Source organism: Rutidosis leptorrhynchoides, chromosome 2 (assembly GCF_046630445.1).
Source record: "Rutidosis leptorrhynchoides isolate AG116_Rl617_1_P2 chromosome 2, CSIRO_AGI_Rlap_v1, whole genome shotgun sequence".
Classification (NCBI taxonomy): Eukaryota; Viridiplantae; Streptophyta; class Magnoliopsida; order Asterales; family Asteraceae; genus Rutidosis; species Rutidosis leptorrhynchoides.
In genome coordinates this window covers 144,924,989-144,950,462 of record NC_092334.1, presented here as the reverse complement: position 1 = coordinate 144,950,462, position 25,474 = coordinate 144,924,989, and the positions used below count along the sequence as shown (strand labels likewise).

Sequence of the window (25,474 nt, the reverse complement as noted above, 5' to 3'; positions counted from 1 at the left end):
ACAAAATATTATTACGATGCAAAGTTAAGATTTAAATACATGTTTCAAGTCTATTAACATCTACTTTACTAATAGACGAAACAAGTATCAGTACGGTCGCGCGGGTACGTTTGGGTTCTTGTGGTTTTGTGATTCAAGTCATTCCATGAGTTGACGACAGTATATATATATTTTTTTTTGAACGGCTGGTTAGTTGGTTAGACTCACGCACTCGTTGACCAGAAACCCAGGATCGAATCTCCCTCACACCCATCGTTAGGAATAATACCTAATACCCAAGTGCTTTGAACATCGTAGGGCCCACTGCAGGACAGATGGCGCCACTATACGGCCCTGGGAAACCTCCTCTGGGAAAACTGGCCCTCCTTAGATTCGAACTCGCACCACAAGTAGGATACGGGCCAGCCCCCAAAGAGCATGGTACCACTCAGCCAAAGGCTCGGTGGTTTGACGACAGTATATGTAGTACGTGATGATCTCCGAGGTAAAGGCAGTCCAGCATCGATACACCTTCATTTCTATCATTTTTACTTATGATTCGGACTAAGATCTTACAACTATTGGTTGTTCCATTCTGCAAAGATCAAGAGGTTAATAAGATGTGGTTATGTATTTCAAACAGTTGCTAAGAGGCTGCTTGCATCTAAACATCAAATTTTTACAACTTCAAAAAACGTCCAAGTAAAACTTGTTCATTAATATAGAATGCAAATACATAATACCCACCATTAAAATTCTATACTTGCAAAGCCAAATACAAATATGTAAATTGAATTGTAAAACAGAAGCCACAAATATAAGGTTGTAACAAAGATATGCCTTATGGCAAAAAAATTATAAGGAATACAGATAAAAGCTTATGAAGTAATACCTTCTGTAACAGCATGAGAAGCAAACACAGAAGAAAATGGTGGAAGATTTTATGATAAAATTTTGTGTGGATTAACAAAACGCTGAGCATCTAATGTATCTGCAGTTAACAATGCACACAACATAAGAGAAGAGGTCACATTACATCACAAAATCACCAAATACATATCTAAAATAACAATTAATATAGCAAAGCATGAATCTTAAAAAGAACCTCTGTTTGTACAAAATCGAACAGCGCTTGCAGAAGAGCTCCCTGCAGAAGCAACAGAAACATTGGTTACCACTGCTGAACTCATTAACAGATAATAAAGAAAATAATATGAATCTTGTATAGAGTAGAACTTAACAACAACAACAAAATCCAATCCCGCACCTGCGAGATATGGGGGAGGTGAGAGTAGAACTTAAGTATCCATGAAAAAAATAGTAATAAATAAAAAAGGTTGAACCTTGAATCTATGATATTGATCAACTGCTTGATCAACATTGCTAAAATCAACTATCCTTCCTGTTGTATCATCATCATCACATTAACATATCTGGTTCACACAAATATCAGATTAACAACAATAATCATCATAACCGGACATATATAATCATGTATGGGGAAATGTATACCTTTCCATAACGGCATTACGTCATTATTTTGTGTATCATAGATGTGTATCTTATTGTTACACCATATGTATGATACTCTAGCATCTGTTTAATAATTGATGTTTCAAGGCTATCAAGAAATAAACAACTGAAAAGTGAACTTTTAAAGGAAACCCCAAAACTATTAAAGTAAGTTTTATGATCTTTAACACCCAAACAATATAAAATACTAGATACAAATACTACTTGATGAGAAAGAAAAAAAACTATGTATATATAGTGTATATATATTACTTGAGGCCACCAAAATATTGAGTACAAGCATACAACACAGATCAATTATCATTCTGGCATATCCTTTATATAGTAGTTCCCTTTGATGTCCTAATAACATGAATGATCTTGATGCATATACACATTGTAAGATTTCTACCAAGAGAATGGTTAACAGTTCAATTCATGCACAATGCTCGAAGTTTTTGATTCATTAGTGCATCAATTGCTTGGTAGTATCAATCACTTAAACCAATAGCAATAAACTCTGTAGCTAATAAACAACTAACTTCGAGCCTATTTGTGGCCTAATATGAGTAATCAAACAACACATGGACCTATTTGAGACATCAATACAAATTCCACATACAAAATAAGATGAATTAATTTTAAAACACTAAATATCAGTCAATAAGTATGTAATTGGAAGAAATGCACCAATTACTCAACTAAACAAGTGACTAACAACATTACTTAACATCAAAACCCTATCTGAATGAATTAATTGAACAAACTTAAACATAATCGAGTATATGAACAGATCTTAAAAATGAAATGACGAGTCTACCTCCTCATACAAACAGTTCGCAGCGGTTACATGTTTGCCCTTAACAAGATCATTCTGCATAATGTAAAGTCATGCAACTGTCAATACACTATTATAATTCAGTAAATCTAACCTCTACATGTGGTATCAGAGAGAAAGAAAAGCTTTCTCATCGATCATTCCCTGTTTCATATTTACACAAACATTTGAGCTAAAAATCTATCGATCAAAGGTTTAGCGTAAAAGTCAAATTGATCGATATCAAGAGATTTATGTGTTTTTAAGAACTGAATTTGATTAAAGAGTGTTAGTCGAAGTATAAGTGATCAATTTAGATTAGATTCATGTATTTACCTTCACTTTTGGTCAGTTACTGAATTCCACCGCCGTGCACCGCCGTAAATCACCGGAAAACTCATACTAATCGGAGGAATCAGTTGCAAATTAACACGCATCTGATTTACTTTCGAACTTCCTTACGCGTGTATCATGAACAATTCAAATCTCAGAAACATATCTGTTTAATTCCTCACGTATTGTTCTTCAATTGAAAATTGTAACAGAGAAGTTCTTTAATTTCTCAAGCGCATATGTAATTTAATTAAGCTTTTGGGAACAATTTTACATTAATATACGCACGCATGAAAACAATTTAAAATTAGGGTTCGTTATATTTCAATTGGGGTAGAATATGTGTCTGTGTTTAGAGGAGAAGAAATTACATAATAAAAAGGATGCGTCAGTTTGTTTCTTTTAAGTAAATCGTCTTGCTAGCCTAAAACAAGTAAGGCCTAAAATAAAAATTTATGAATAAATTATATGGAGTACATCAATAAAATTTCCTTTTGTATGTGTTCACAATTTTTATCAATCTCCACGCTTTAGTATGTGTACTTCACTTTATTTTATTCACGCTTCTAACTATGAGCTATTTTTTACTCAATTATGTGTGTGAAGATTCGTTAGTACCAAGGTTGTAAAAGTCGCGAGTCGGGGACGCATCGGTCGAGACCTAAAAAGGACGCGTCGGCCGAGTCGGGGACGGGCGTCGGCGACGCATCGGTCATTGACCAACGTTGACTTTATTAATAATTTCTTAAATATATATTTAAATATGTATAAAATAGTTGATTCTGTACCATAAGTTTCTTAAATAAGAACTTGAATTTGAATACAATCAAACTTCAAACTCAATTAATGTTACCGAGTACATAATTAGTAAGGACACAGAGAAAAGAGCGGCCCAAAAAATGAAAACAAACCCTAATTTTAGAACATATCACATCTTGACGAAAATTTGACTGATTTTGACCATTTTTGACGACCTTTGACCGTCTTTGACAGACTTTGACCAAACTTTAAGCTTTGACCGTCTTTTGAGTCGTTTTCAAAAAAAAAGGGACGGAGAACCCAAAAAAACGACGCATCGGCCGACGCGTCGGTCAAGTCGACCGACTTTTACAACACTGGTTAGTACACATTTAGAAGTGTGGTTAATTTTCATCACATTCATGAGCATGAGCAAGGTAAAAAAAAATTACACACTTGACTGAAGCGTGAAAAAATAAGCGTGCAGAATCTGCATTTTTGTTGTAGTGATAAGACAACGTAAAAATAAAATAAAAAAGGCATAACCACTACTACAAAAGCTAGTTTAGGAACCCCAAAATAGATCGTACATAAATAAAACAGGTTTCTAATAGTTTTAAGTTTGAGCCGATTCATGTAATAAAACAGCTATCGAATACGATAGATGCGGAAGCGGGGAAGCCGGAAGTGGCTAAAGAAGTTGGAGGAAGAAATGATGTATAAAGTGCATTGCGATTAATCCGTGATTAATCTTCGAATTTGCCGATTACTCTTTCCAAAATCCCGACCGATTAATTTCCGAATAGCGAACCTATAATTCACATCACCATAACTTCAATTTAAAAACTCATATTGCCTAGTCAGAAAAAAGTGTAAAAAAAAAACTCATACCACAAACTCAATCATACGGTCATACATTACCCACTCTATATTGACACAACTAAATGGAGCCCTCCCATTGGTTGAAACCCATTTTGATAACTGTTCATAACCCAAAATCGAAGTCCACTGTAGCATAGTAGAAACCCCAAATAGTAGTGTTTGGCGGAAAAGAAAAAAAAAACTGAATGGCATGTTTTTATGTTTTTAATTACAACTCAATAGTAGTGTTTGACAAAAAAAAAAGGAATGACATGTTTTTATGTTTTTATGTTTTTAATTACAAGAAATCCCAAATAGTAGTGTTTGGCAACAAAAAAAAAAAAAAAAAAAAAAAACGGAATGACATGTTTTTATGTTTTTAATTACAACTCAAACTGTTGATATGTGTGTAACCGTTAAATACTTTACTATGTAGATTATGTTTGTAATGAATCGCCGGCAAAGTAATCGTTGGCAATTTTCAGCTGCGAAGCGCGCACCCTTTATCTTGTTCTTACCATTATAACAAGTAGACAAGTAGTCTAAGAGAGAGGCAGGCTATTAAAAAAGTTTAAAAAAATATTTGGATAAGAAAAGCCCAAACAAACAAGAAATAAAGTAGCCCATTGATCCAGTATAAATATCAAGTAAATCCAGTAGGCTCTCTTCTCTTGTTTACCTTCAACTCTACCAACACATTACTGACTCACTGATTGCACACGACTCTATCATCTGCTCCTTTTATTTTACAGGTAAAAAATTAACATCGCTTCATTGATTTACTTTTTAATTCTAATTATTATTGTCAATCAAGATTCAAACTTTATTAGTTCCGTGATCAATTTCAATCTTAAACTCTAAAGGGTCTTCAAATTATACTATTATTATATCTTACACAAGTCCAATTTATGCTTCTCAATTGTAATCTCATTCAAAGTTGGCAACTTCGTTTGACTAATTGTGATATTTTGTAACAAAACTGATATCAGTAATGTATAAGTTGGATCTATCATTGATTGATTAATTGATTTTTGTTTTTGAAATCTTACTCGTAATAACAGCTGGGGTTGGAACATACATACAAGAAGAAATGTCAGTGTAAGTCTTTTATTTCTAGTTAGTTAAAGTTGTTAGTTTTAACCATGCTCCCATCTTTATTTTGCAAAAATTTAACTTGGTGTCAGGATTTTCGAGATTGTAATCTTCAAATTATCTTAAAGTTACAAACTTTTTGTTGTAAACTCAAGAATTTTAACATGAACTTTGGATCAAGAAACTAGCTTATACGAGGTGGATTCGGTTTGTGCGATTATTATTATTATTATTAATCTTTTCTTTTAATTCTATTTCTATTCTATTAGGATTGCATCTGCTCCTGGGAAGGTTTTGATCACAGGAGGTTACTTGGTTCTGGAAAGGCCTAATGCTGGAATTGTACTAAGTACCAATGCTCGATTTTATGCAATTGTTAAGCCACTTTATGATGAACTTAGACCAGAGTGCTGGCTTTGGGTGTGTACTTATTTTATTCAACTTTAGTGTTCAATTTGATCACCTCATTCAGCTCTCAACTATATGAGTTATGTGATTTCATTTTTTATTATATGCTTTGTCCATTTACCCGTCACGTGATAGTTTTACATACGTCAACATTTTAAAGATCGCCAAAGTAACATTTTTTCTTCCCATATGTATATAGTTGTAAAACTGTCATTTAAAGCAAACCAAGGCTAATAGATAATAACTGAGATTTGGAAACTAGTTGCTTATGTAGTTCTATCAGCTCCACGTGTTACATTTCAATATACTAGGCTGATGTTGATGTATATATCTATTGTAAAACTGTAGTTGATTTTTAGATGTTCAAATTTTAGTGATTAACTGACTTTTAACGTTTTGGGTATCTGATTCATTATACACTTTTCATTTTTTTTTTCTTGTCAACTTTCAGTCTTGGACAGATCTGAAGTTAACTTCTCCACAAATGAACCGAGAAACTACTTACAAAATGTCACTAAAGCACTTAACTCTTCAGTGCACCTCTGGGCAAGTATTATTACCGAATGATGTTCCTTTTTGCATCCTTTCATTTAAAAATTAGGTGTTGAATGTAACTCTATGTGTTTAATGTGTTAAATTCTTGACCCACTCTCTGTTTGGAAGATTGGGTGGGTCAGGCAGGTTGTGTCACACGTTGAAACAAGTTTTCTTTTAGTACAGGCTGGGTTGAAGTGTTGAACATCAAACATTCTTTTATCTGCTTTTTTCTCTTCTTAATCGATAGTTAATGCTTCAAGTATGATAATGAAGGTTGTAAGCATTATAAATACACTTATAGGCGATTTCAACCGTTCAACTAAATTGACCGACTCAATTTTTGTTTTTCTAAATCCTTTGATTTGGCCCATTCGACTCATTATGGAAAATCATTCATTATGTATTATGTGTGGAAGCTCAATTAGAAAATTTGTATTGTATCCTCTAATGCATCTATCACACGTTTTGGCTTCTTTTTCTCAGTGAAACAAGAAACCCTTTTGTGGAATATGCAGTGCAATATGCCGTTGCAGCAGCTTGCGCAACGGTCGATAACGACAAGAAGGATCAACTGCAGAAACTTCTTTTGCGAGGTAAGTTTTTACGTTCATAACTTAAGACTACGGAGTTTTTACATTAATATCTACCATTTTACTGTCTAATATGCAATTAGTTGCACAGGTTTTGACATCACCATTTTAGGCGGAAATGACTTCTATTCCTACCGGAATCAGGTTTTAATATAACAAATTTAAGCCCATGAACCCTCCGTTGTCTTTGGAAAATTATAAGAAAAACTTACGTGGTTGGTCCCTCGTGTTTACAAAAAATTGCAAGCTAGCCATATATGTTCACTATAAATGGCTAGTGTGCAAGTTTCTGTAAACACGAAACATTTGCATAGTTGAATGTCCAACCACATCAAAAATAAACGTAAATGGCTATCGTGCAACCTTTTACAAACATGAGGAACCAATAGTGTATTTTTTTCAAATTATAATTCTTGTTACCATTAAGACAACTAATAAATCTGTCAAATAATTCTCTGTTTCTTATTATCGTATAGATTGAAGCACTTGGCCTCCCATTAACGCCGGAATCGTTAGCATCGCTCCCGCCCTTTACTTCAATAACGTTTAACTCTGAAGAGTCAAACGGTCAGAATTCAAGGCCTGAAGTTGCAAAAACTGGGCTGGGTTCATCTGCAGCTATGACAACAGCTGTGGTTGCTGCTTTACTTAATTACCTAGGAGTTGTCGATCTCAGTTCGTATAGTGGGGCCCAACATCAAGAAAATTTGGATGTGGTGCATATTGTAGCACAAACTGCTCATTGTATGGCTCAGGGAAAAGTTGGCAGTGGGTTTGATGTTAGTTCAGCTGTTTATGGAAGTCACCGTTACGTTCGCTTTTCACCCGAAGTTATATCTTCTGCTCAGGTTGTGTGTGTGTGTGTGTGTGTGTGTGTGTGTGTGTGTGTGTTGTTTAATATTGTCAGAATAAGATAATTAATATATTTAAGTAGTTGGCAGATTCAGATTAATTTTAAGAATGAAGAGATTAAATGAAAAAAGAAAAAGATATATTTTTATGAATTAGGGGAAGGTATTTTCTCCTAAAAGATAAAATGTTATATCATCCTTGGATAGTCATTGTTGCAGTTAGTATTAAAGATTTTGATAAATTTAAAATTAGAAGCTGAATCTGTGTATCCAATCATTAAAGAAGTGATTACTGCACTTCAAGTTACAAAATGTAAATCCAATTACCCTTTTATATATTATATATTAACTGAATTCAATAACAATTATATTATATTTGGTTTTACAAATTCAAATTGTCTTCTCACTTTATCTTTCTGAGTTGTAGAATGCATTAAGGGCTCTGCCACTTGAAGAAGTGGTTGCCGATATCTTAAAGGGGAAATGGGATCATGAGAGGACTAAATTTTCATTACCTCCATTAATGAATCTGGTAAATGGCTGAGTCATTTCAAGGATTTGTTAATTTAATACATACATTCGTTTGTTTTTAACAAGCACGTATCAATAGATGTCTAAGGTGTCTTGTAAAAATATATATAGTTTTCTAATACATCTTGCAAATTATAGTTACTAGGTGAACCAGGTACCGGAGGATCATCGACTCCATCTATGGTTGGTGCTGTAAAAAATTGGCAAAAATCAGACCCACAAAAGTCGTTAGACACGTGGAAACAGTTATCGGAGGCAAATATGACACTTGAAGCACAATTAAATCTGTTAAGTAAATTAGCAGAACAACATTGGGAAACGTATAAAGGTGTTATCTACTACTGCAGCCTGAACCAACCAGAAAAGGTAGTTCACAGATTGTTATAAAATTTTTTATTCATTTTATCGGATATTAAAAGCACGTGTTGCATAATGACAGTGGATCGAGCAAGCCAGTGAGGCAATCAGCCAAGAAATTGTGAAAGCTTTATTTGGAGCAAGGGAAGCCATGCTTAACATCAGGCGTCACATGAAGTTTATGGGGTTGGCTGCAGGAATACCTGTAAATTCTCTCCTTATTTGATAATAAATTTAATTATTTGTTATTATTATTTTCGAGTTATACCGATAGTCCTTGTGGTTTACATGAAATTACATCATTCGTCCTTATTTCTTGGAAATTACACCGATCGTCCTTGATTGATTTACTAGTGCACGGCAGTCGTTAAAAATAGAAATTACAGCAGAGGTTATGAATTATAATAGCAGCAGCAACAGGTAATTAATTATAAACTTAATAAATGATTGATATGAATACAGAGATGATGAAATGATGAACGGATGAAGATGCAAATAGTTGAATACTTGTATTATTGATGGAAGATAGAAAATTCAGAGGCAAACCACAACTTGGATGCTCACTGCCTGCCTAAAATCAGAGAAAAAACTCAAAGCATTTATCCTACCCAAGCCAAAAAGGCCGACTACCAATCTCATACACCTCTATAACTGAAGCCGCACAACTGCTATATATATATTAACCCTACACTAAATGGGCTTCGGTTGGGTGGGCTGGGCTGTTCTCTATCTGTAGTCGTCTATGTGGTTTTCATAAAATTACATCAATCGTCCTTATCTTTTAAGATTACATCGATCGTCCTTATCTTTTAAGATTACATCGATTGTCACTGATTTACTTAAAAGTGTATGTTGATGATCCTGACGTATTCAAAGTGCGCGTTAATAGGAGGGACAATCAACACACGGTTTAAGTAAATCAGGGACCATTAACGTACACTTTTAGGTAAGTCAGAGACGATCAATGTAATTTTCAAAAGATAAGAACAACTGGTATAATTTCATGAAAACCACAGGTACTATCAGTGTAATTTTCAAAAGAGAAGAATGATTGGTGTAATTTCATCTAAATTATAAGGACTATCAGTATAAGTTACTCTTATTTTTATAGTTCAATATCTCCAACTTATACAAAATGTACCATATTGTATGTTTTTTTCACATGATGAATTGAGGATTCACAGACATAGTGTTCGGATTGATTTTGTTTGATTATATCAATTATATATGGAATATGGAATTTGCAGATAGAACCTGAATCACAAACAGAGCTTTTGGATGCCACCATGAATATGCCTGGAGTACTGTTAGCAGGTGTTCCTGGAGCAGGGGGATTTGATGCTGTATTTGCAGTTACTTTAGGAGATTCAGGCAATAACTTGACTAAAGCATGGAGTTCGCACAATGTTCTGGCGTTGCTTGTAAGAGAAGATCCTCGTGGTGTTTGTATCGAGAATGCTGATCCACGAACTAATCAAATCACTTCAGGTATATCTTCAGTTAGGATCGAGTGACGTGCGTTTGTTATTTAATTTATTCAACTTAATTACCACCTTAATGTTGATTATCTTGAGAGTAAAGATATGGTGAATTTTTTGGAGAAGAATAAAAGCAGTTTTATTGTTGTATTTTGTAACACATAAGTATAATATTTATGTTGAGATTGAACATTGAATTTAAATAAATCTTGAGCCTTTTATGCTCTGCCATTCCATCTGGTAAATCATGCCAGATACTGCTTCTCAACGGGCCCACATTTTGTCATTCGATATAAACGTTCTTTTAACTTGAATAAAGCTAAAAACCAGGTATTTTGATCAACCCCTTTTGACCAATATTTCTTCGAGTCAAAGCTACATAGTGTCACATTAGGATTGTGAGTTTCTGACTTATCGCAAAACCATGTGTTGACCTTTTAAATCTAACTATCTAAGTCACCCGAATTGGTGCGTGATGATAGGACACTAACTAACACACTATCCTCAGCTGTCCAACAATTTTGACTAGTCAACGCTTCAAACAGGCTTAGGCATTCACTCTACATTTCCTTACTAGCATGAGCCAAGTGCAATCCAAGTAGCCAAAATTCTGTCAAAGTTATTCAGTTGATTTAAAACCGAAAAAGATTGTATTATTTTACTAAACTTTGCATACATACTTATCAAACTGGTGAGCACAAACAAATTGTCTTCGAATCCGTTCATGAAAACACGTCCATGAAACTGCATTCCTTCTTTTATTTGGAGTAAACAAGAAGAATAGAATACCTTTTCAGAAGTGATTGATAGGTGAATTGTTTGACTGAAATCCAATATCAAGCATTTGATATATATATCAATATATAACATTATAATTATAATTGTTTCTAGATTCATATCTTTGATATGCCCTCTAAGCATTGGTTGAATTCGTAAGAATTTGGATTGTCGATTTGTTCGAAAACTACATACTGCACCAATTAGAGAAGGCACAATTTAAGATAAGATCGCTTGTGCAGAAAGAGTTTGAGAACTAGACAATGGCATTGATTCAATTCTTGCATGTTTTTGCATATTTACAAAAAGAAATACATTATTTTTCTCTTCAAGTCAAATATTTTTCAGTAGTAATGATCTTCTTCGGGTTGTATCTACTATCTATAATTTACAAAAACAACAATTCGTTTTAAAAACATCCAAAACTTAAGCTATAGGATATATATTAGCAAAAAAAATTGAACTTTATAATCTCAATATAGTGACTTACAAGAGTTTCGTTGGATCAGCTCTATTTTGTATGATTGTTTTCATTCTTTAATTTAATTTAATGACGAAAACTTTCGTTATTTTTATAATTTTAGTTAGTATTATATATTATATTCGAAGAAAAAAAGAAGTTTTGTACGGTAATAGCTTTGTTTATGTCTAACTGGTAGTTAAGGTTCAAAAATTCACATGGGATCTTAGAACTTAGTCACATCAAAGTAGAGGTGCAAAACAAAACCGGACATGATCCGATCTGAAAACAAATTCGAAACTAGATCTATCGAAAACCGGTTCTCAAAAAATTGGATCCGGATCCGAGATCCGGTCGGATATGGATTCCGTAAATAACCGGATAAAAACCGGATTTTATCCGATACTGTTTTTATCCGGATCCGAATCCGTTCCACTCAAAAACTAGTCGTTATTTTTAATTTCCTGGCCTTTATTTTTTTTTAAATGTTTTTGACCATTTTACCTCCGCAATGTATATTATAAAGACAAAATTTTGTCAATGGTCCTTGAACTTGTTCTAAACATCGCAGGTGACCTTAAACTATATTTTTGACTTCGTTAACTCCGATCTTTTATGATATTCCATGGATGACCCTGGACTTAAAGATAATTAGTATTTCTCCGTTAACTTAACACATGTGCAAAGCATGTGAGGGTAGTGTTGTCTTTTTCACGTTTATTCCATTTAACTTTTTCATTATCACCTCCAATTTAATCATCTCACATTTATCATCATGATCTCAAAATTATAAACCCTAACTTTATTAATTAAATATTTGTATAAATCGACTTTATAATTCATCCTCATCCAGTTTATAAACCTACTAGAACCTCATGGAACGTAAAGATACACGTTATAACCAGTGGCGGATCCAGGAAAAAAATTTAACGGGGCAAATTTTTTATTTTTTATTTTTTTGAAACATGACACTTGTAAGTCTCAAACCTAAGACCTTGTAGTTATAGGATCATGTTGTAACCAAATGAGTAAATACTAGAAAAACACCTAGTTATTATACATAAATAAAAGAGCTTTTTGAATGTTTTGTTTAAAGATGGTCTATGTTTGTTTTGTTTTAGAATTTGCTTTGTGTAATTCTAGTGTTCTATCTTAGTTTGCTAGTTTAGACTAGAGATTTTGGCTCCGTTGGGTTCGCTTGAAGTTATCGTCGGTTTGTGACGTTTATTTATTTCGACCCATTTCGAGTTGTTTTGGACTGTAATGGAGGTATAAATGAGCCAAACTGAAAAATTCAGTCGTAAAAATGACTTTGCAAGGTCTCGAACCTGCAACCATGTAATAGATAGAGTCCACTCTAACCAAGTGAGCTAATGAACTTCTTCTTTAAGATTTCTCCTATTTGTTTTATATCCGTATAGCACCGTACAGTTTTTATTTTAAGTATATAATAAAATATTATTGAAATTATTTCGATCACCGGGGGCGGGTGACCCCAGTTGCACTACATTGAATCCGCCCATGGTTATAACCCCACTAGAAACCAATTCCATTTTAAAACCATTTAGAAATTCAAATTAAACAAAAGAATACTAACAGCATAAAGTTTTCATTTTTATCACTTAAATAGAAGAATAGCAACAGCATCTACGGTGTATGGTTCGGGTTCATCGATTAGCATGACGACATCAACCATTTTCCGACATTGTACATTTTTCGGTGGTGGTCTGTAGCAGATCTACTTGATCTTTTCGTCTTGATACTTCATTCTTTACAAGATTTGTGTTATTTTCGTATCTCTAAGGACTATCTATCTATATATGACAATATTGTAATTTGTAAACACCCAGTTGATAATATGTTATTTCCGCATCAACTACACTAAAATATTTTCAAATGTTGCTGATAATAAAAAGAAGCATGTGACTTGTTATAAAAGAAGCATGTTACTTAAATATATGATAATATGGTGCGTTGTTAGTTCATACTTTTGGGATAAAGATGAAGGTCATGAAGGAGACAAATTAAAATGACATATTTACTCTCACATGCTTTGCATATATGTTGAGTTAACGGAGAAATACTAACGATCGTTAAGTTCAGGGTCATCCATAAAATATCATAAAAGATCGGGTTCAACGAAGTCGAAAAAATAGTTTAAGGTCACCTGCGATGTTTAATACAAAGTTCAGGGACCATCGACAAAATTGTCTATTATAAATATATGGTAGTGTTTTGGTTGAAAATGCACCAACATAGACTCTCAAATTTCTTTCTAACTCTTTAAATACTCTCTAATTACACTATGATCAGTCTTTAATCTCTACATCCTATAATGGATAATTCACAACTTTCTGCTTTCGTTTTCGCTCCTGTTGGAACATCTTCACGAGGTTACACCATGGCAGATATTAGTTACAAAAAAGAAACAAAGCGAAAATGTCTTGGTCTAAATTCGAATTGTGTATAATGAACGATGGTCACGAAAGAGCTCGCTGTATACAATGTTCGAAGTTCCTAGGTGTTTCGGTAATAGTACGTTAAGATAACATATTGAAAAAAGTTGTAGCGCAAACAAAGACCCGACACAACAAACACTTGGCCCGGATGGTTTGATATTTAAATACGACGCCGAAGCTCTTCGGCAAGATTTGTAGCGAAAACAAAGACCCGACATAACAGTTGATGACAATGCCGAAGCTCGGTATACTTTAGTACTATTACATTATCGGGTGATGATCATGCCGAAGCTCAAAATGTATTAACTTTTGCATATATTATAATTGTAACGTTCGAATAAAAGTTTTGTTATTTATATTATTTATAAGAGGTATAAATAAAAATGTTGTTATTTTGTATTATTTATTGTGTTAGGCGTTATAACTTTTGTTTATAGTAGTAAATTATTGTTGTTTAAACGTTAAAAAATCGAACCGAAAAAATCGTATCCTAGTCTGAAAAAAAAATCTGAAAAATCCGGTCAAGGACCGAAAATAACCGATTCCGGAAAAAAATCCGAAAAAAAACCGACGCCGAGAACAGAACTGGATCCATAACCAGTTACGAAAAAACCAGACAAAAAACCGGTTTTTTATATCCAGATCCCGTAAAATATCCAGTTTGTGCACCTCTACATTAAAGTACCAAATGACTTTTTTAGGAGAACTGATTGAAAGAAATTTGAGCTATAAGGTCCTTCCATTATCGATTCTTCAATTTTATATCTAATCGAATGGCATAATACGAGAGGCAATATCATCAAACAACATTATATATATATTTTTTTTTTTAAAAAAAGGAGAATACAAGTGAAGTGCTAATCTGAAGGCACGCAGAAGTTTATGATCGATTCATTTGTGCTTTATGCGTGATTTAATCTGATGACCATCGTAGGGAACTTTGTAACTATTCGTCTATTCATGACCAATCATCAGATATCACATGATCAGCTTATCTCAAAATCATACATGGTTTTTTATTTGCACCAGTGAAGTTAACAGCTAGAGCCAGACAGTTGTTCAATAACAGAAAAAACTGTTCAATTGCATTTTGCTAGTAAAACCACATCAAATTGTAAACACCAAATTACCGTTACAGATATTAAAGCAACAAATACATACTTCAGTAACAAATCACTTCAAGACACTATTTCTACGTGTACGGCGCGTTGGCTTCTTCGAGTAACAAGAATTCCACTCTCCACCATCCTGAGCATAATAATCCATCGGATAATCAACACCATTCTCTTCAATACACTTCAATCCACTATCCTTAGTACCACAACAACTTTCAGTCGTTCGACAACATCCACCACCATTATCACAACCTGAATTCAATTCAGAACCATCTTTAACCACCGTTTTCTTCTCCCACCAACCAGGAAGATCACCGAGAGCAATTTCCGCCTCAAACGGTGTCAACAACGGCGTAACAAACGCATCCCCCCAATCAATTGACAACCTAGGGCAAGCAATTTGAATCCAAGCATCAACCGAATCACCAAACAAAGCAATTCTAGTAGGAGAAAGCTCAGACATTAACACAATCGTCCACGATAAACCTTTCTCGCCCATTTTCTTTTCTAATCTATCGAGTATTCTCGGATTCCCTTGTCTTCCTAAAGTCCCTAACACGATCCCCCAATTCTTCGCAGTTCGTGATTTTAATATCGCATTCATTCTATTCTCTTTCATTCCTTTATGATCATACTCTTCTAGAAACAGAGAACCGATATACGGATCATATCTAAACGCCTTAATTTTAGGGTTTGCGATCATAAACGCTTCTAAATGAAACCTACCATCAGCTACAAATACTAACACCACCTCACGATCCTTATCGAACTGACTCAGTGATAGACTGGGTGCCGTGCACCCTAACACTTCACCAGCCGATAACGGCTTCGATTGCGGAATCAAAACCTTAAACCCTAACACTTCTAATTCAGATTTAACCGCTCTAATTGCAGTAGCAAACTGTATCGTTCCAGCTATAATAAACTGTTTCGAATCAATTTCATTACCAAAATTCAACTTAACAGTATCAATTAACCGATTAACGTCAATTTTAATATCGACGAAAACGTACAAACAGGGGATGACAGTGTTATCTACCGGAACGAGACAGCTGTGGCCGTAATGAATCAACAGATCAGCGTCCAGTGCGGCGGCGGAGAGATCGTCTACACAACACGCGCCGTAAGTGACGTCACCGAGGACGAAACAGCGGTCGACGTCAGCGAAAGTGGTGATGATGTCAGATATGATTAAGGAGTACATGAGCAGGCCTTCGGGGAACTGGAGAGCAACGCGCTTGGAGGACGTGGACTTGATGCGCCATATAGATTTGTGTATTTCGAAATTGTAGTTGGAAGGAAGGAGGTTGATGGCGGCGTTTAAAGCTGGGTTGTTGGTTATTGAATCAGGGATTTGGTTTTTGATGAAACGTTTTGGCTGACGTGGCGGTGGTTTGGTTTGTTCGGTAGTGGTAGTGATGGCTGTAGGTGGCTGTAGAAGTTGGGGGTTGGGTTCCATCTCCGGTGAAATGGTTGCGGTGGTTTAGGGTTTAAGCGGAGGCGACGACAGATCTATATATTTAACCAAAAAGAATAATTTTATTCCCTTATTTTCCAAATTTTCTTTTATGGACTACTGTATAATTTTTTTTAAGTTCAGTCAAAAAGAGAAATCAAAATATACATTTTTAATTCAGATAGACTGGCGTTGGTATCATAATATCTTAAAAAGTTTATGTTCAAATTTCACTATCGATAGTAATTTAGAGAGATCAAAGAAAATGTAGGACTGTCATGAAATAACCCCCGATTAATTGCCGTACATTTGTGCAAATATTAGGTCTTTCCAAATAAGATGAACACTACAAATATATTCTACTGTGTTTACCCAATTTCTTACGACACTTCAATAACATGTAATGCCAAATATGAATGAAAGTTATGCGATCACAGTGTTGGTCAAACATAAATTTCCGGCAAACGATTTTATATGATGCTCTAACATTTATGATGTTCATGTTATAAAACTATATTTCCCGTGCATATATATATATATATATATATATATATATATATATATATATATATATATATATATATATATATGTTTCAGTGAACTTAACCACCCACGCGTTCATCTTCTACACAGTTATACCCGCCCCCAACTGTGTGCCGTCGGTGGTCACTGGTCGAACCTGCGACGGTGGATGAAACGTCCGTTGCCATTTGCTTTTTCAAAAATCTAACCGTTTAACGGCTAGTTTTTGGTGTTTATACTACACCATTTTTTCTCATTTTTCTCAAATTATATCTTTTTATTCATCACTTTCTCTCTACAATATTTAAATTACCACTTTATTTATCTATAGATTTAATCACAAAATGTCGTCTTTTTCGAGTTTTTTCCATGACTCCTTCACAAACTATAAACTAAACCTGCTAGATGATGATGTTTCTTCGAAATTTATTTAAACATAAAATAATAATTAATTTAAACATACTAAAATTTAATTTAAAAACTAAAAAAATTATAAATGAACACTGGGAACACCTCCACCCATATCACCGTCAATCAATCTCGAAGTCCGTATTAGACACCGAAATGGACCTTGGTGCAAGGACTACGTACAACCTCGTGCTCTTAATATACACAATGTCACAATAACACATACTATATAAAAGCTTGAGAATTAACCTCCGGGAGTTTTAAAAGGAAAAAGGCCCTAAAAGCATAATAGCTTATAGAACTATTATCAATTATCAATATCAATATCAATATCAATTGGTGTGATGAGCAATATTTTCGTAAAAAAAAAGTCATGGAACAAGAACTATTTTTTCTGCTTGAAGATAGTAGCATTAATCGATAAGAAACTCCAACCAAAAGTCAAAAACAGAAATTAAAGTACATAACAGAAGAGTCTTCTTTCAAAGATAAACTCCTTGAAAAAACGAAAATGAATAGGTATCTTACATAGAATTCGCCCAAAATAACCTCAACACTAACAACTTCATCTTTAACGACACAGCAGCAGGCTATTCTTATGGCTTTCATGAGAGTTACAAACATGAGATGATGACAAGTGATTACGAAAGGACTTTAGGATGCAACTAGATCAGGTGTTTCTGCTTCAACAGATGTCAAAGCCGTGTGTACTTTCCCAACCCACCCGTCTAGCCGATCACGCAAAGACTTTATTTGACTTATACCCAAAACTCTAGGTTGCACCCATGACACGTAAACCGTTCCCTCAACTTGATCAATTATCCCCTCAATAAGATGCACCTGTAACATCAACAGTCAAAAGTTATACAACTTGAAGTAAATAACGACAAAAATTACGCGGATATGATAGTCCCTGTGGTTTACCCAAATTTTCACAAGTGGTCCCTGAACCTATTTTTGCATTGGCAGTCCTTTAAGTTGTAAATTTTCTTGAATGGACTACCAATACAGAAAAAGTTCGGGGACTAGGCGTGAAAAATTGGGTAAACCACAGGGACTATCCGCATAATTTTGTCTAAAATGATGTATGAAGGTTTTATGCATTGATAATTTGATATACACTTCGAGCAACTTTTGACTCGTTTGAACCCATTGAAACCTGATTCGACCCATTCTCAGGTAAATGGTTGAAAATTACCACCTTTATCCATGACTAAATTTTTCCAAAAAACAATCACTTACAGATAAACTCTTCATGAGAAGGTATTCAACATCTTCAACAGTCAGTTTTGTGCGCTCTGCAATGATACTCAATGGAATGGTTCTGTCTTCCGATGGTCGACTGCAAACAACAGCCATATTAGAAACAATTTGGGCAGTTCAGATAATTTGCGATAATCTGTACCCAAAGTTTTGAGTCAGAAGATGCAAAGAATTTAAGAAGAAATATAAACCTGAAGATGATTTCCATCAAGCAGAGAATGTTAATTTTTTCTAGAAGCTTCTTTTCATTTTCCACCAAAGCAGGCTGGGCATTAAGAGATGCAGCATGAACACGACATAGCTCTTGATAGCGAACAAGATCCCCTGAGTTGAATGCTTCAAGAATGTAGTATAGCCATTCAACCTTCGTCCCTATCAGACTTTTTATCTGCATACAGCATACAAATTGAATATTTTCAGGAAAAAAATTTCATTACTAATATCTGTTCCGTAGTGCTAAAATGATGTATAGATGCTTTCGGGATAGTAAAAGAATATTTTCTCAATGAATTATTGTGCACTTAGCTTCAGTCATTTATTTACAGAACCCTTAAAAGAACAGGTGAAACTTTAAACATATAGAAAATTACACAAATCGTCCTTTTTAAAGCAAGGATAGTTAGTTAGACCATTTGTAGTGGTTGGGGGCGTGGGTTGCTTTTTGATAACTAGGACGTGTGGGTTGTTTGTGTGAAGTAGTGGTGGTGTGGGTTTATGGTGTGGGTTAGGAGTATTGTGATGATGTGTTAAAATATAATTGGGTTAAGTATTAAAAGGGGATAAAAATAATAATTTTAAATTAAATAAAAAATAAAAACTTGCAACAATGCCGTTGCTTCTTCCGTTGCAGGGCAACGCATGCCCAAACAATGCCCCAATACACCATAAATTGGTGTTGCTTGCTTGCCACCTAGGATTGGTCACGCCCCCAATTGGAACCGTTACAACTAGTCTTATAAACCTTATAACTAACTATCCTTTCTTTTAAAACTTGTTACGCAGTACTCCTTTAGTTAGCGTTGTTTATTCTAATTAAAATTGTTGACGACGATAAAAGTGTAACTTAGAGAGTAAAAAACTACACAAATGGTCATTTTTAGGTCTAAAGGACTATTGGCATAGCAAGTGTTAAAAGAAAGATCAGCATAACTAATGTTCATATAAGGACTGCCAGTGAGATATGGGGCGAACTTAAAGGGGATTTAAGTAATTTTTTCTTATGTATATGAAGAACCTAGAGTCTACAATTTAGGCATTTAAGTATCTGAATAATCAAGATATTCAAGTGTATGTGTATGCAACCAACAAATGTGATTCCACCACAATTACTTCGAATACTTGTGGAGACCATCTTTGATTTATTTTATAAAATTAGAAACCAAATGTGTGTACTTTCTGGATAGCAGGAATACAAACTTACATATTGGATCTAACATCCTCTAATTCCCACATACGTGGGATTGGGTATTGTTATTGTTATCTTTGTGTATACTACAGGCCCAACCTTTGGCATCGTTCAAACATAGGCAGTTGAGCAGGGCCTAATCATCATATGGGGCCCATTTTATAGTCCATGTAAAACAAATTATTTAGCTCTAGCTCATCCACTGTTGGCCCAATATTTCTTTTTCCAATTGCAGATTCCCTATTCCCATAAAATCACAAATGGCCCCTTCTTTTGTTTTACATTTTTCTCATTCTCATATTAGTATAAATACATATAATAATAGCATACGGGGCTAACTTTTGTCATCGCACCAGGCCTTCACTAACTATGGCCCAGCCCCCACAGGCTGACATAATGTAACAGATATAGCTTGAATAAAATCAAAAGGGAGCTTAAAGTAAAGGTAAGCATGCTGTAAACTACAGAACAAGAGAAAAGGCCATGTCAAAAGGTAATGAGATGAACTCACTATTGGATGTGCAAGCAATTCTCCAAAGTTGTAAATGTTGTCTCCCAGCAAAGCAGACAGTGATAGATCAAACGCAAGATCCTAAAAAAATAAAACATAAAACAGTGAGATACAAAACTGAAAAAAGAATCGCTAATTTTATTCAGTCAATTAGGGGGCAAAAATATTAATATCTTCATAAGAGGTATAAGATAGTCCCGACTACGATAAACACTTTCGAACTTTAAATATCTAACAAAAAAGGTTTGTCGGAAGAGGAAGCTGGATCTCATACCTACTTTTAAGAAGAAAGACACACTGCAACGGTGCCCAATATAATCAACTTTAATAAATAAGTTAAGAAAAATTGATAACTTTTCTTTATGTAAAAGTAAAACTAAGAACCCTAACTTAACAAAAAAAAACAATTAATAATCCTCATCTAAAAGGAGACTTGTGATATCCTGATAGAATTACTAATTACTTATCACACTAAATGGAAGGATAACCTTTTAGTGGATATAAGAACATACCAGCTTAAACGAATCTGAAAGGGACTCAACGGAGGTGTAGGCCAAATAAAGTAACGAGTTCTTGTAGAATTCGGCAAACTCCTGGCGAGATTTATGGTACTGGGATGACACCCAATAGTAGTTAGCATAAACAGATGGGTCAATATCAGTCATGCTATCAAGGGTACTTTTGCCATCTTCAAGCAGATTTTTGCACTCCTTTTGATCTCCTTTCTCAAGATTAAAGACGGCTATTTGCATCTTAATATAAAGAATTGGCTCCTCTATACGCGTCTCTTTTGTAGCTCGAAGCTTTTCAATCACCCCTTCAAGATAGCTGATCGCAGCTTCTTTTTCTGAATACTGGCGAGAAACTATAACAGCAAAATGTGCAAGCTTGAGAAGGTTGATCTTAGTCTCGAAGTCAGTAATGAAATTGTGATAGAGTTGTATGAGAGCATCACCCGCCTGAAATAAATTAGAAGTAAGTTGCATGATCCAAAATGCAGATAGATAATATAAAAATAAAAAGTCCTAATTTTGCAAACAGTTCACATGTCCGACAACATGTTCTACTAGATTATCACCAAGAATGAACATATCTATAACATTAAAGAAGGTAAAACAAAGCATATTTTACAGAACTTTAAATGTCTCTTGAACTTAATAGATATAGTAGTACATGCGTGATATGCTACGTCTCTTGAGAGCTTTATGCACACAATCAGAACTATTGACAGATACAATCACTCTTAAGTCTTAACTATTCACCATTCTTTAGTTCAATGACATAAACTAAAGCATTGAAACTCCTCTCCTGACTACCTAGGCCATGAACTACACATTTAGTAACCACATATTTTACTTTTCAGGTTTCAAAGAGTCAACTTATAAACAGCATTACATTAGGATGCGGGGGTCTTCTTACCCATGCCAGATCCATTTTCCATTTTCATAGTTTTCGGCAGAGGTCGAGATGAGTAAACACTGAATGCAGTATTGACCATATTCCTAGATTATATATCAAGCATGCAGAGACTTCAGGTAATTATGCTCTCTTTGTTGTTTATTAATAAACATAAAGCCTTCCTTATTAATTAACATAATTTTATACTATATATACATACCTAATATATCTAATACTCGTATATTACTACAAGGCACCTTCTTTCCTTCATAAGCTTAATTCTAAACTCGATTACTGTATCTTTATATATCTATAATACTTGCACAAAACAAATTAGATCAACCTCTTAATATCTCTATCTATATTCCTATAATCCTATAATCCTATAATCAAACGGACACTTTATCTCTCTAACTACATAAATAAAAACCAACAAAAAACACATACTACACACCTTTAAAAAACACATAGACAAAAAAAAAAAAAAAAAAAAAAAAAAAAAATGAACAGCTATTTCCTTCTCTTACCACTACCACCATGTCAACAAAATGTCACATTTTGAGGGTATGATGGTGATACTATCCTATGATAAAGAGGTCGAATAGAAATATCACTCTGCCTTCCTCATGCCTTAGACCAACCCCACCATCCCATGCCGGAAACTCCATTTAAGTGAGAAAAGGCCAGAAATTATTCCCTACCACAGTACATTCACCACACATAATCTCACCCTATATACACAATATTCACAATCTAAGCCCTAGCATTCAGAAAGCATTATTCATATCCTTTTACTCAAGGTTTAAAAAAACAGAAACGTGCCTCAAGGCGTTTTCCCTCTGTGAGGCGAGGCGTAAGCCTCGAGGCGTACGTTCGAGGCGGAGTTGACTTTTATTGACTTTTTAATAGTAATATATATATCTTTTAATAATAGGGGCTGTTATTTTCATTTTATTAAAGTTGAACTAGTGTATATTAAGTTTGTTCTTATTATTCAAATTTAATAAAAGTTTAGGGGCTGTAATTGATATTTGATAAAAGAAAAAAGAAATAAAAATATCTTAAATATATAAAGATATAATACTCCGTAGATAAAAACTAGACTAGATTTAGATCTGCTTCTTTTCTATCTTCCCTTCCTATAACTAAATGAAGAGCAAAAATTTCAATAAAGTAGAAAAGAACGTGTATTCTTGAATGGTGGTAACGAACGACAGTGACCATCGCCGCAATCTTCGCCGCCGTCATCACCACCTGCGCCACCACCACCGTCTAAATCTGACTCAGGTATGTTTCTTATTCCTTCTCTTTCAATGAAACATCAACGTTACCAGGTCTAAATCCTTCCTTCCTCCCTCATCTTCTTTTTCTTTTTCTGTTTTCCTTCATCTTTTCTCGTTTCCAGCAAGTTTTAAGTTTTCCAACGCCGTTGACCGCCGTTTGATTGCCGTTGACCGGCGGGTTGACCTAATAATTAGAGAGTTAGACACCGATCTTTCGTTTGAACATGAGGCGCACGCCTCTTCAAGCGAACCGCCTCATACCAAAATCGGACCGCATCTCCCATTTCAGGCGTACGTTTTAATTGGCCTTTGAGGCGTTCGTTCCTAAACGGAGATTTCGAAAATCGTACTGAGGCGCGCCTCAGTACGTACGCCTCGAGCGTTTTTTTAAACTAAGCTTTTACTACAATCAGATTCAACGTGAACACTCTTCTATCACAACATACATATTTGATTCCAATATTTAATTAAATTAGCAACTCTCCATCTACTCACATATCTCATATCAAATAAAGTGCAAGAAACTTATACTAATTAGGTGAAAATACATCAAAGTCAAAGTTCCAGCACACAAGCTCAAATCTTCATTCCAATTGAATAAAAATTAAACCTATATATAGTAATACAGACAGTCTATAAGCTCAATTTCACGATGAAGTATACCTGAAAAACAGCGAGCGCAACAAATTGCTCGAGTTTGAGGGTGAGTTGATGCCATAGCTTCCTTTGGTACAGATCGGCAAGCGTATTGTACCAGTCGGAGAGTTCAGGGTGAGTATTACGAAGTGAATCTAGGTATTGAAGGGCTGACATCGTCCGATTGATTCAACGATTACGGAAGTGAATTTGAATATAAACCCTAATTTTATGTGGTTTGATAGTTTGCTTTTCCTCAAAGAAACAAGAAGTCGATTTAAGGATGAATTCTATTGATTTAAATATTTGGTTTTGACCCGACCCACGACCCCGGGCATCAAGTAACAAATTAAATGGGAACAAAGTAAACATATTTAACGGATGGTTAGTTTAAACGGATTTTTTTAAGGAAAAACTAAAAAAAATAAAAATTATCTGTTCCATCATAAATGTTCACTGTTAACTTTTTAAATCTTTTTTTTCAACTTTAACTACAAATTAGGGTGTTCATCGGTTCAGTTCTCAATTTATTCGATTCGATTTCCTTAAATTTAAATTTTTTTGGGACCGAAGCCAAAAACCAAACCGAAAACCAAATTCAATTTTAAAACTGAAACCACACCAAAAATCGAATTTGAATTTGATTCGATTTCGGTTAAAACCAAAAGATTACAATTTAATAAAATAAACATAAAAATGACTTTAGTTTCCAATTTTGAGTTTTAAATTGATTTTTGATATAGAAATTAATAATTTAATATATTATTAGTCAAATTCGGTTTTGAATTCGTTTTTAGTTTAACAGAATTTAAAAAACTAAAAACCGATTCAAAAAACAGAATTCATATTTGAAAAGAAAACCGAACCGAAATCGAATTCAAATTCGATTCAGTTTTTTTAATTTGAATTTGGTTTGATTTTCGCCTTAAACGGTTTGAAATCAGATATTGAACACTCCTACTGTAAGTTTATTTATTTGTGTTATATAATACTTCATAAATAAAGTTATATTGATGAAAAACTCATTTAATACCCAATCTATACATATAATTTTTATCAAATAATATAAAACAGATACAAATATATAAAGTCAATGTTGAAATACATATACTTTGAAAAGTCAATCGTGAACACTTATAATGAGACGGGGCGTAATGATCGACAAATAACCTTTTATAAAAAATGAATGGACTCACAAATTAAAGATATAAATAGAATTGAAAAGAACAAATCAACATAACGATACACAACGACAAACCACTACCAACCTGAAATACCTAACAAAATCACAAACCAAACTATAAACTGAGATAACACATTTGAAAACAACATACTCGAACAAGCTTGAAAAAGAAACTAAGGCTATCGGCAATTTCTTTGACGTTATTGATAGTGCTCCAAATGAACATATATTTAGTCGCAATATCATCCCAATATGTAAAGTTTTTAGTTGTAATTATTCTATTTTTAAGTTGTAATCGTTTAAATAAATAAATGTGAAGACGAAGCACGAAGATTAAAAAATTGAAGAAAAAGTGCCACTAAAGCTTGAAAAGTGTCACTAAAGCCATGGTGCACTCAAAAGTGCCACTAAAAGTGAGTTAAAAACTTGCGCGGATTTTGGGAATTAAGGAAAATAATTTTTTGTGCAAATTACAAGTTGCGAAACATAAAGTACAAGATATTAAAGCGTACGA

The 25,474-nt window shown here is 34.1% G+C and overlaps 3 protein-coding genes and 1 long non-coding RNA gene across 5 annotated transcripts; 1 reads left to right on the top strand and 3 right to left on the bottom strand.

Annotated features, from left to right (window-relative positions):
* Positions 1-2,977, bottom strand: LOC139891469 (uncharacterized). 2 transcript variants are annotated; one of them, XR_011773675.1, is made up of 6 exons: positions 2,645-2,977; positions 1,492-2,365; positions 1,323-1,412; positions 1,085-1,126; positions 872-970; positions 1-574 (listed from the first exon to the last, which is right to left on the bottom strand). It is a non-coding gene; the product is annotated as an uncharacterized lncRNA (long non-coding RNA). The 2 variants fall into 2 exon arrangements; XR_011773674.1 differs by having other exon boundaries at positions 1,323-2,365.
* A 1,948-nt stretch (positions 2,978-4,925) lies between these two features.
* LOC139891468 (phosphomevalonate kinase, peroxisomal) lies at positions 4,926-10,294 on the top strand. The gene is made up of 11 exons (XM_071874437.1): positions 4,926-4,992; positions 5,302-5,338; positions 5,602-5,752; positions 6,192-6,286; positions 6,761-6,870; positions 6,959-7,011; positions 7,344-7,715; positions 8,146-8,250; positions 8,388-8,615; positions 8,689-8,811; positions 9,854-10,294. The coding sequence occupies exons 2-11, from the start codon at positions 5,331-5,333 to the stop codon at positions 10,118-10,120; spliced, it is 1,512 nt and encodes a 503-aa protein (XP_071730538.1). The 5' UTR covers positions 4,926-4,992; positions 5,302-5,330; the 3' UTR covers positions 10,121-10,294.
* Positions 10,295-14,718: 4,424 nt separating this feature from the next.
* LOC139891467 (uncharacterized) lies at positions 14,719-16,442 on the bottom strand. The gene has a single exon (XM_071874436.1). The coding sequence runs from the start codon at positions 16,352-16,354 to the stop codon at positions 14,954-14,956; it is 1,401 nt and encodes a 466-aa protein (XP_071730537.1). The 5' UTR covers positions 16,355-16,442; the 3' UTR covers positions 14,719-14,953.
* Positions 16,443-17,657: 1,215 nt separating this feature from the next.
* LOC139891466 (26S proteasome non-ATPase regulatory subunit 13 homolog A) lies at positions 17,658-24,063 on the bottom strand. The gene is made up of 6 exons (XM_071874435.1): positions 23,805-24,063; positions 20,973-21,419; positions 20,461-20,541; positions 18,736-18,932; positions 18,524-18,623; positions 17,658-18,121 (listed from the first exon to the last, which is right to left on the bottom strand). The coding sequence occupies exons 1-6, from the start codon at positions 23,952-23,954 to the stop codon at positions 17,936-17,938; spliced, it is 1,161 nt and encodes a 386-aa protein (XP_071730536.1). The 5' UTR covers positions 23,955-24,063; the 3' UTR covers positions 17,658-17,935.
* Between the last annotated feature and the right edge of the window lie 1,411 nt (positions 24,064-25,474).

What these genes read in the sequence shown, in the direction of transcription:
- LOC139891466 (XM_071874435.1), bottom strand. Translation starts at nt 23,954, where the DNA reads ATGTCAGCCCTTCAATACCTAGATTCACTTCGTAATACTCACCCTGAA. An exon ending in TTGCGCTCGCTGTTTTTCAG is followed by an intron (nt 21,420 to 23,804) that starts GTATACTTCATC and finishes AATTTATTTCAG; the next exon opens with GCGGGTGATGCTCTCATACA. An exon ending in TTTCAGATTCGTTTAAGCTG is followed by an intron (nt 20,542 to 20,972) that starts GTATGTTCTTAT and finishes TTATTTTTTTAG; the next exon opens with GATCTTGCGTTTGATCTATC.
- LOC139891468 (XM_071874437.1), top strand. An exon ending in GACCAGAGTGCTGGCTTTGG is followed by an intron (nt 5,753 to 6,191) that starts GTGTGTACTTAT and finishes GTCAACTTTCAG; the next exon opens with TCTTGGACAGATCTGAAGTT. An exon ending in ACTCTTCAGTGCACCTCTGG is followed by an intron (nt 6,287 to 6,760) that starts GCAAGTATTATT and finishes TCTTTTTCTCAG; the next exon opens with TGAAACAAGAAACCCTTTTG.
- LOC139891467 (XM_071874436.1), bottom strand. Translation starts at nt 16,354, where the DNA reads ATGGAACCCAACCCCCAACTTCTACAGCCACCTACAGCCATCACTACC.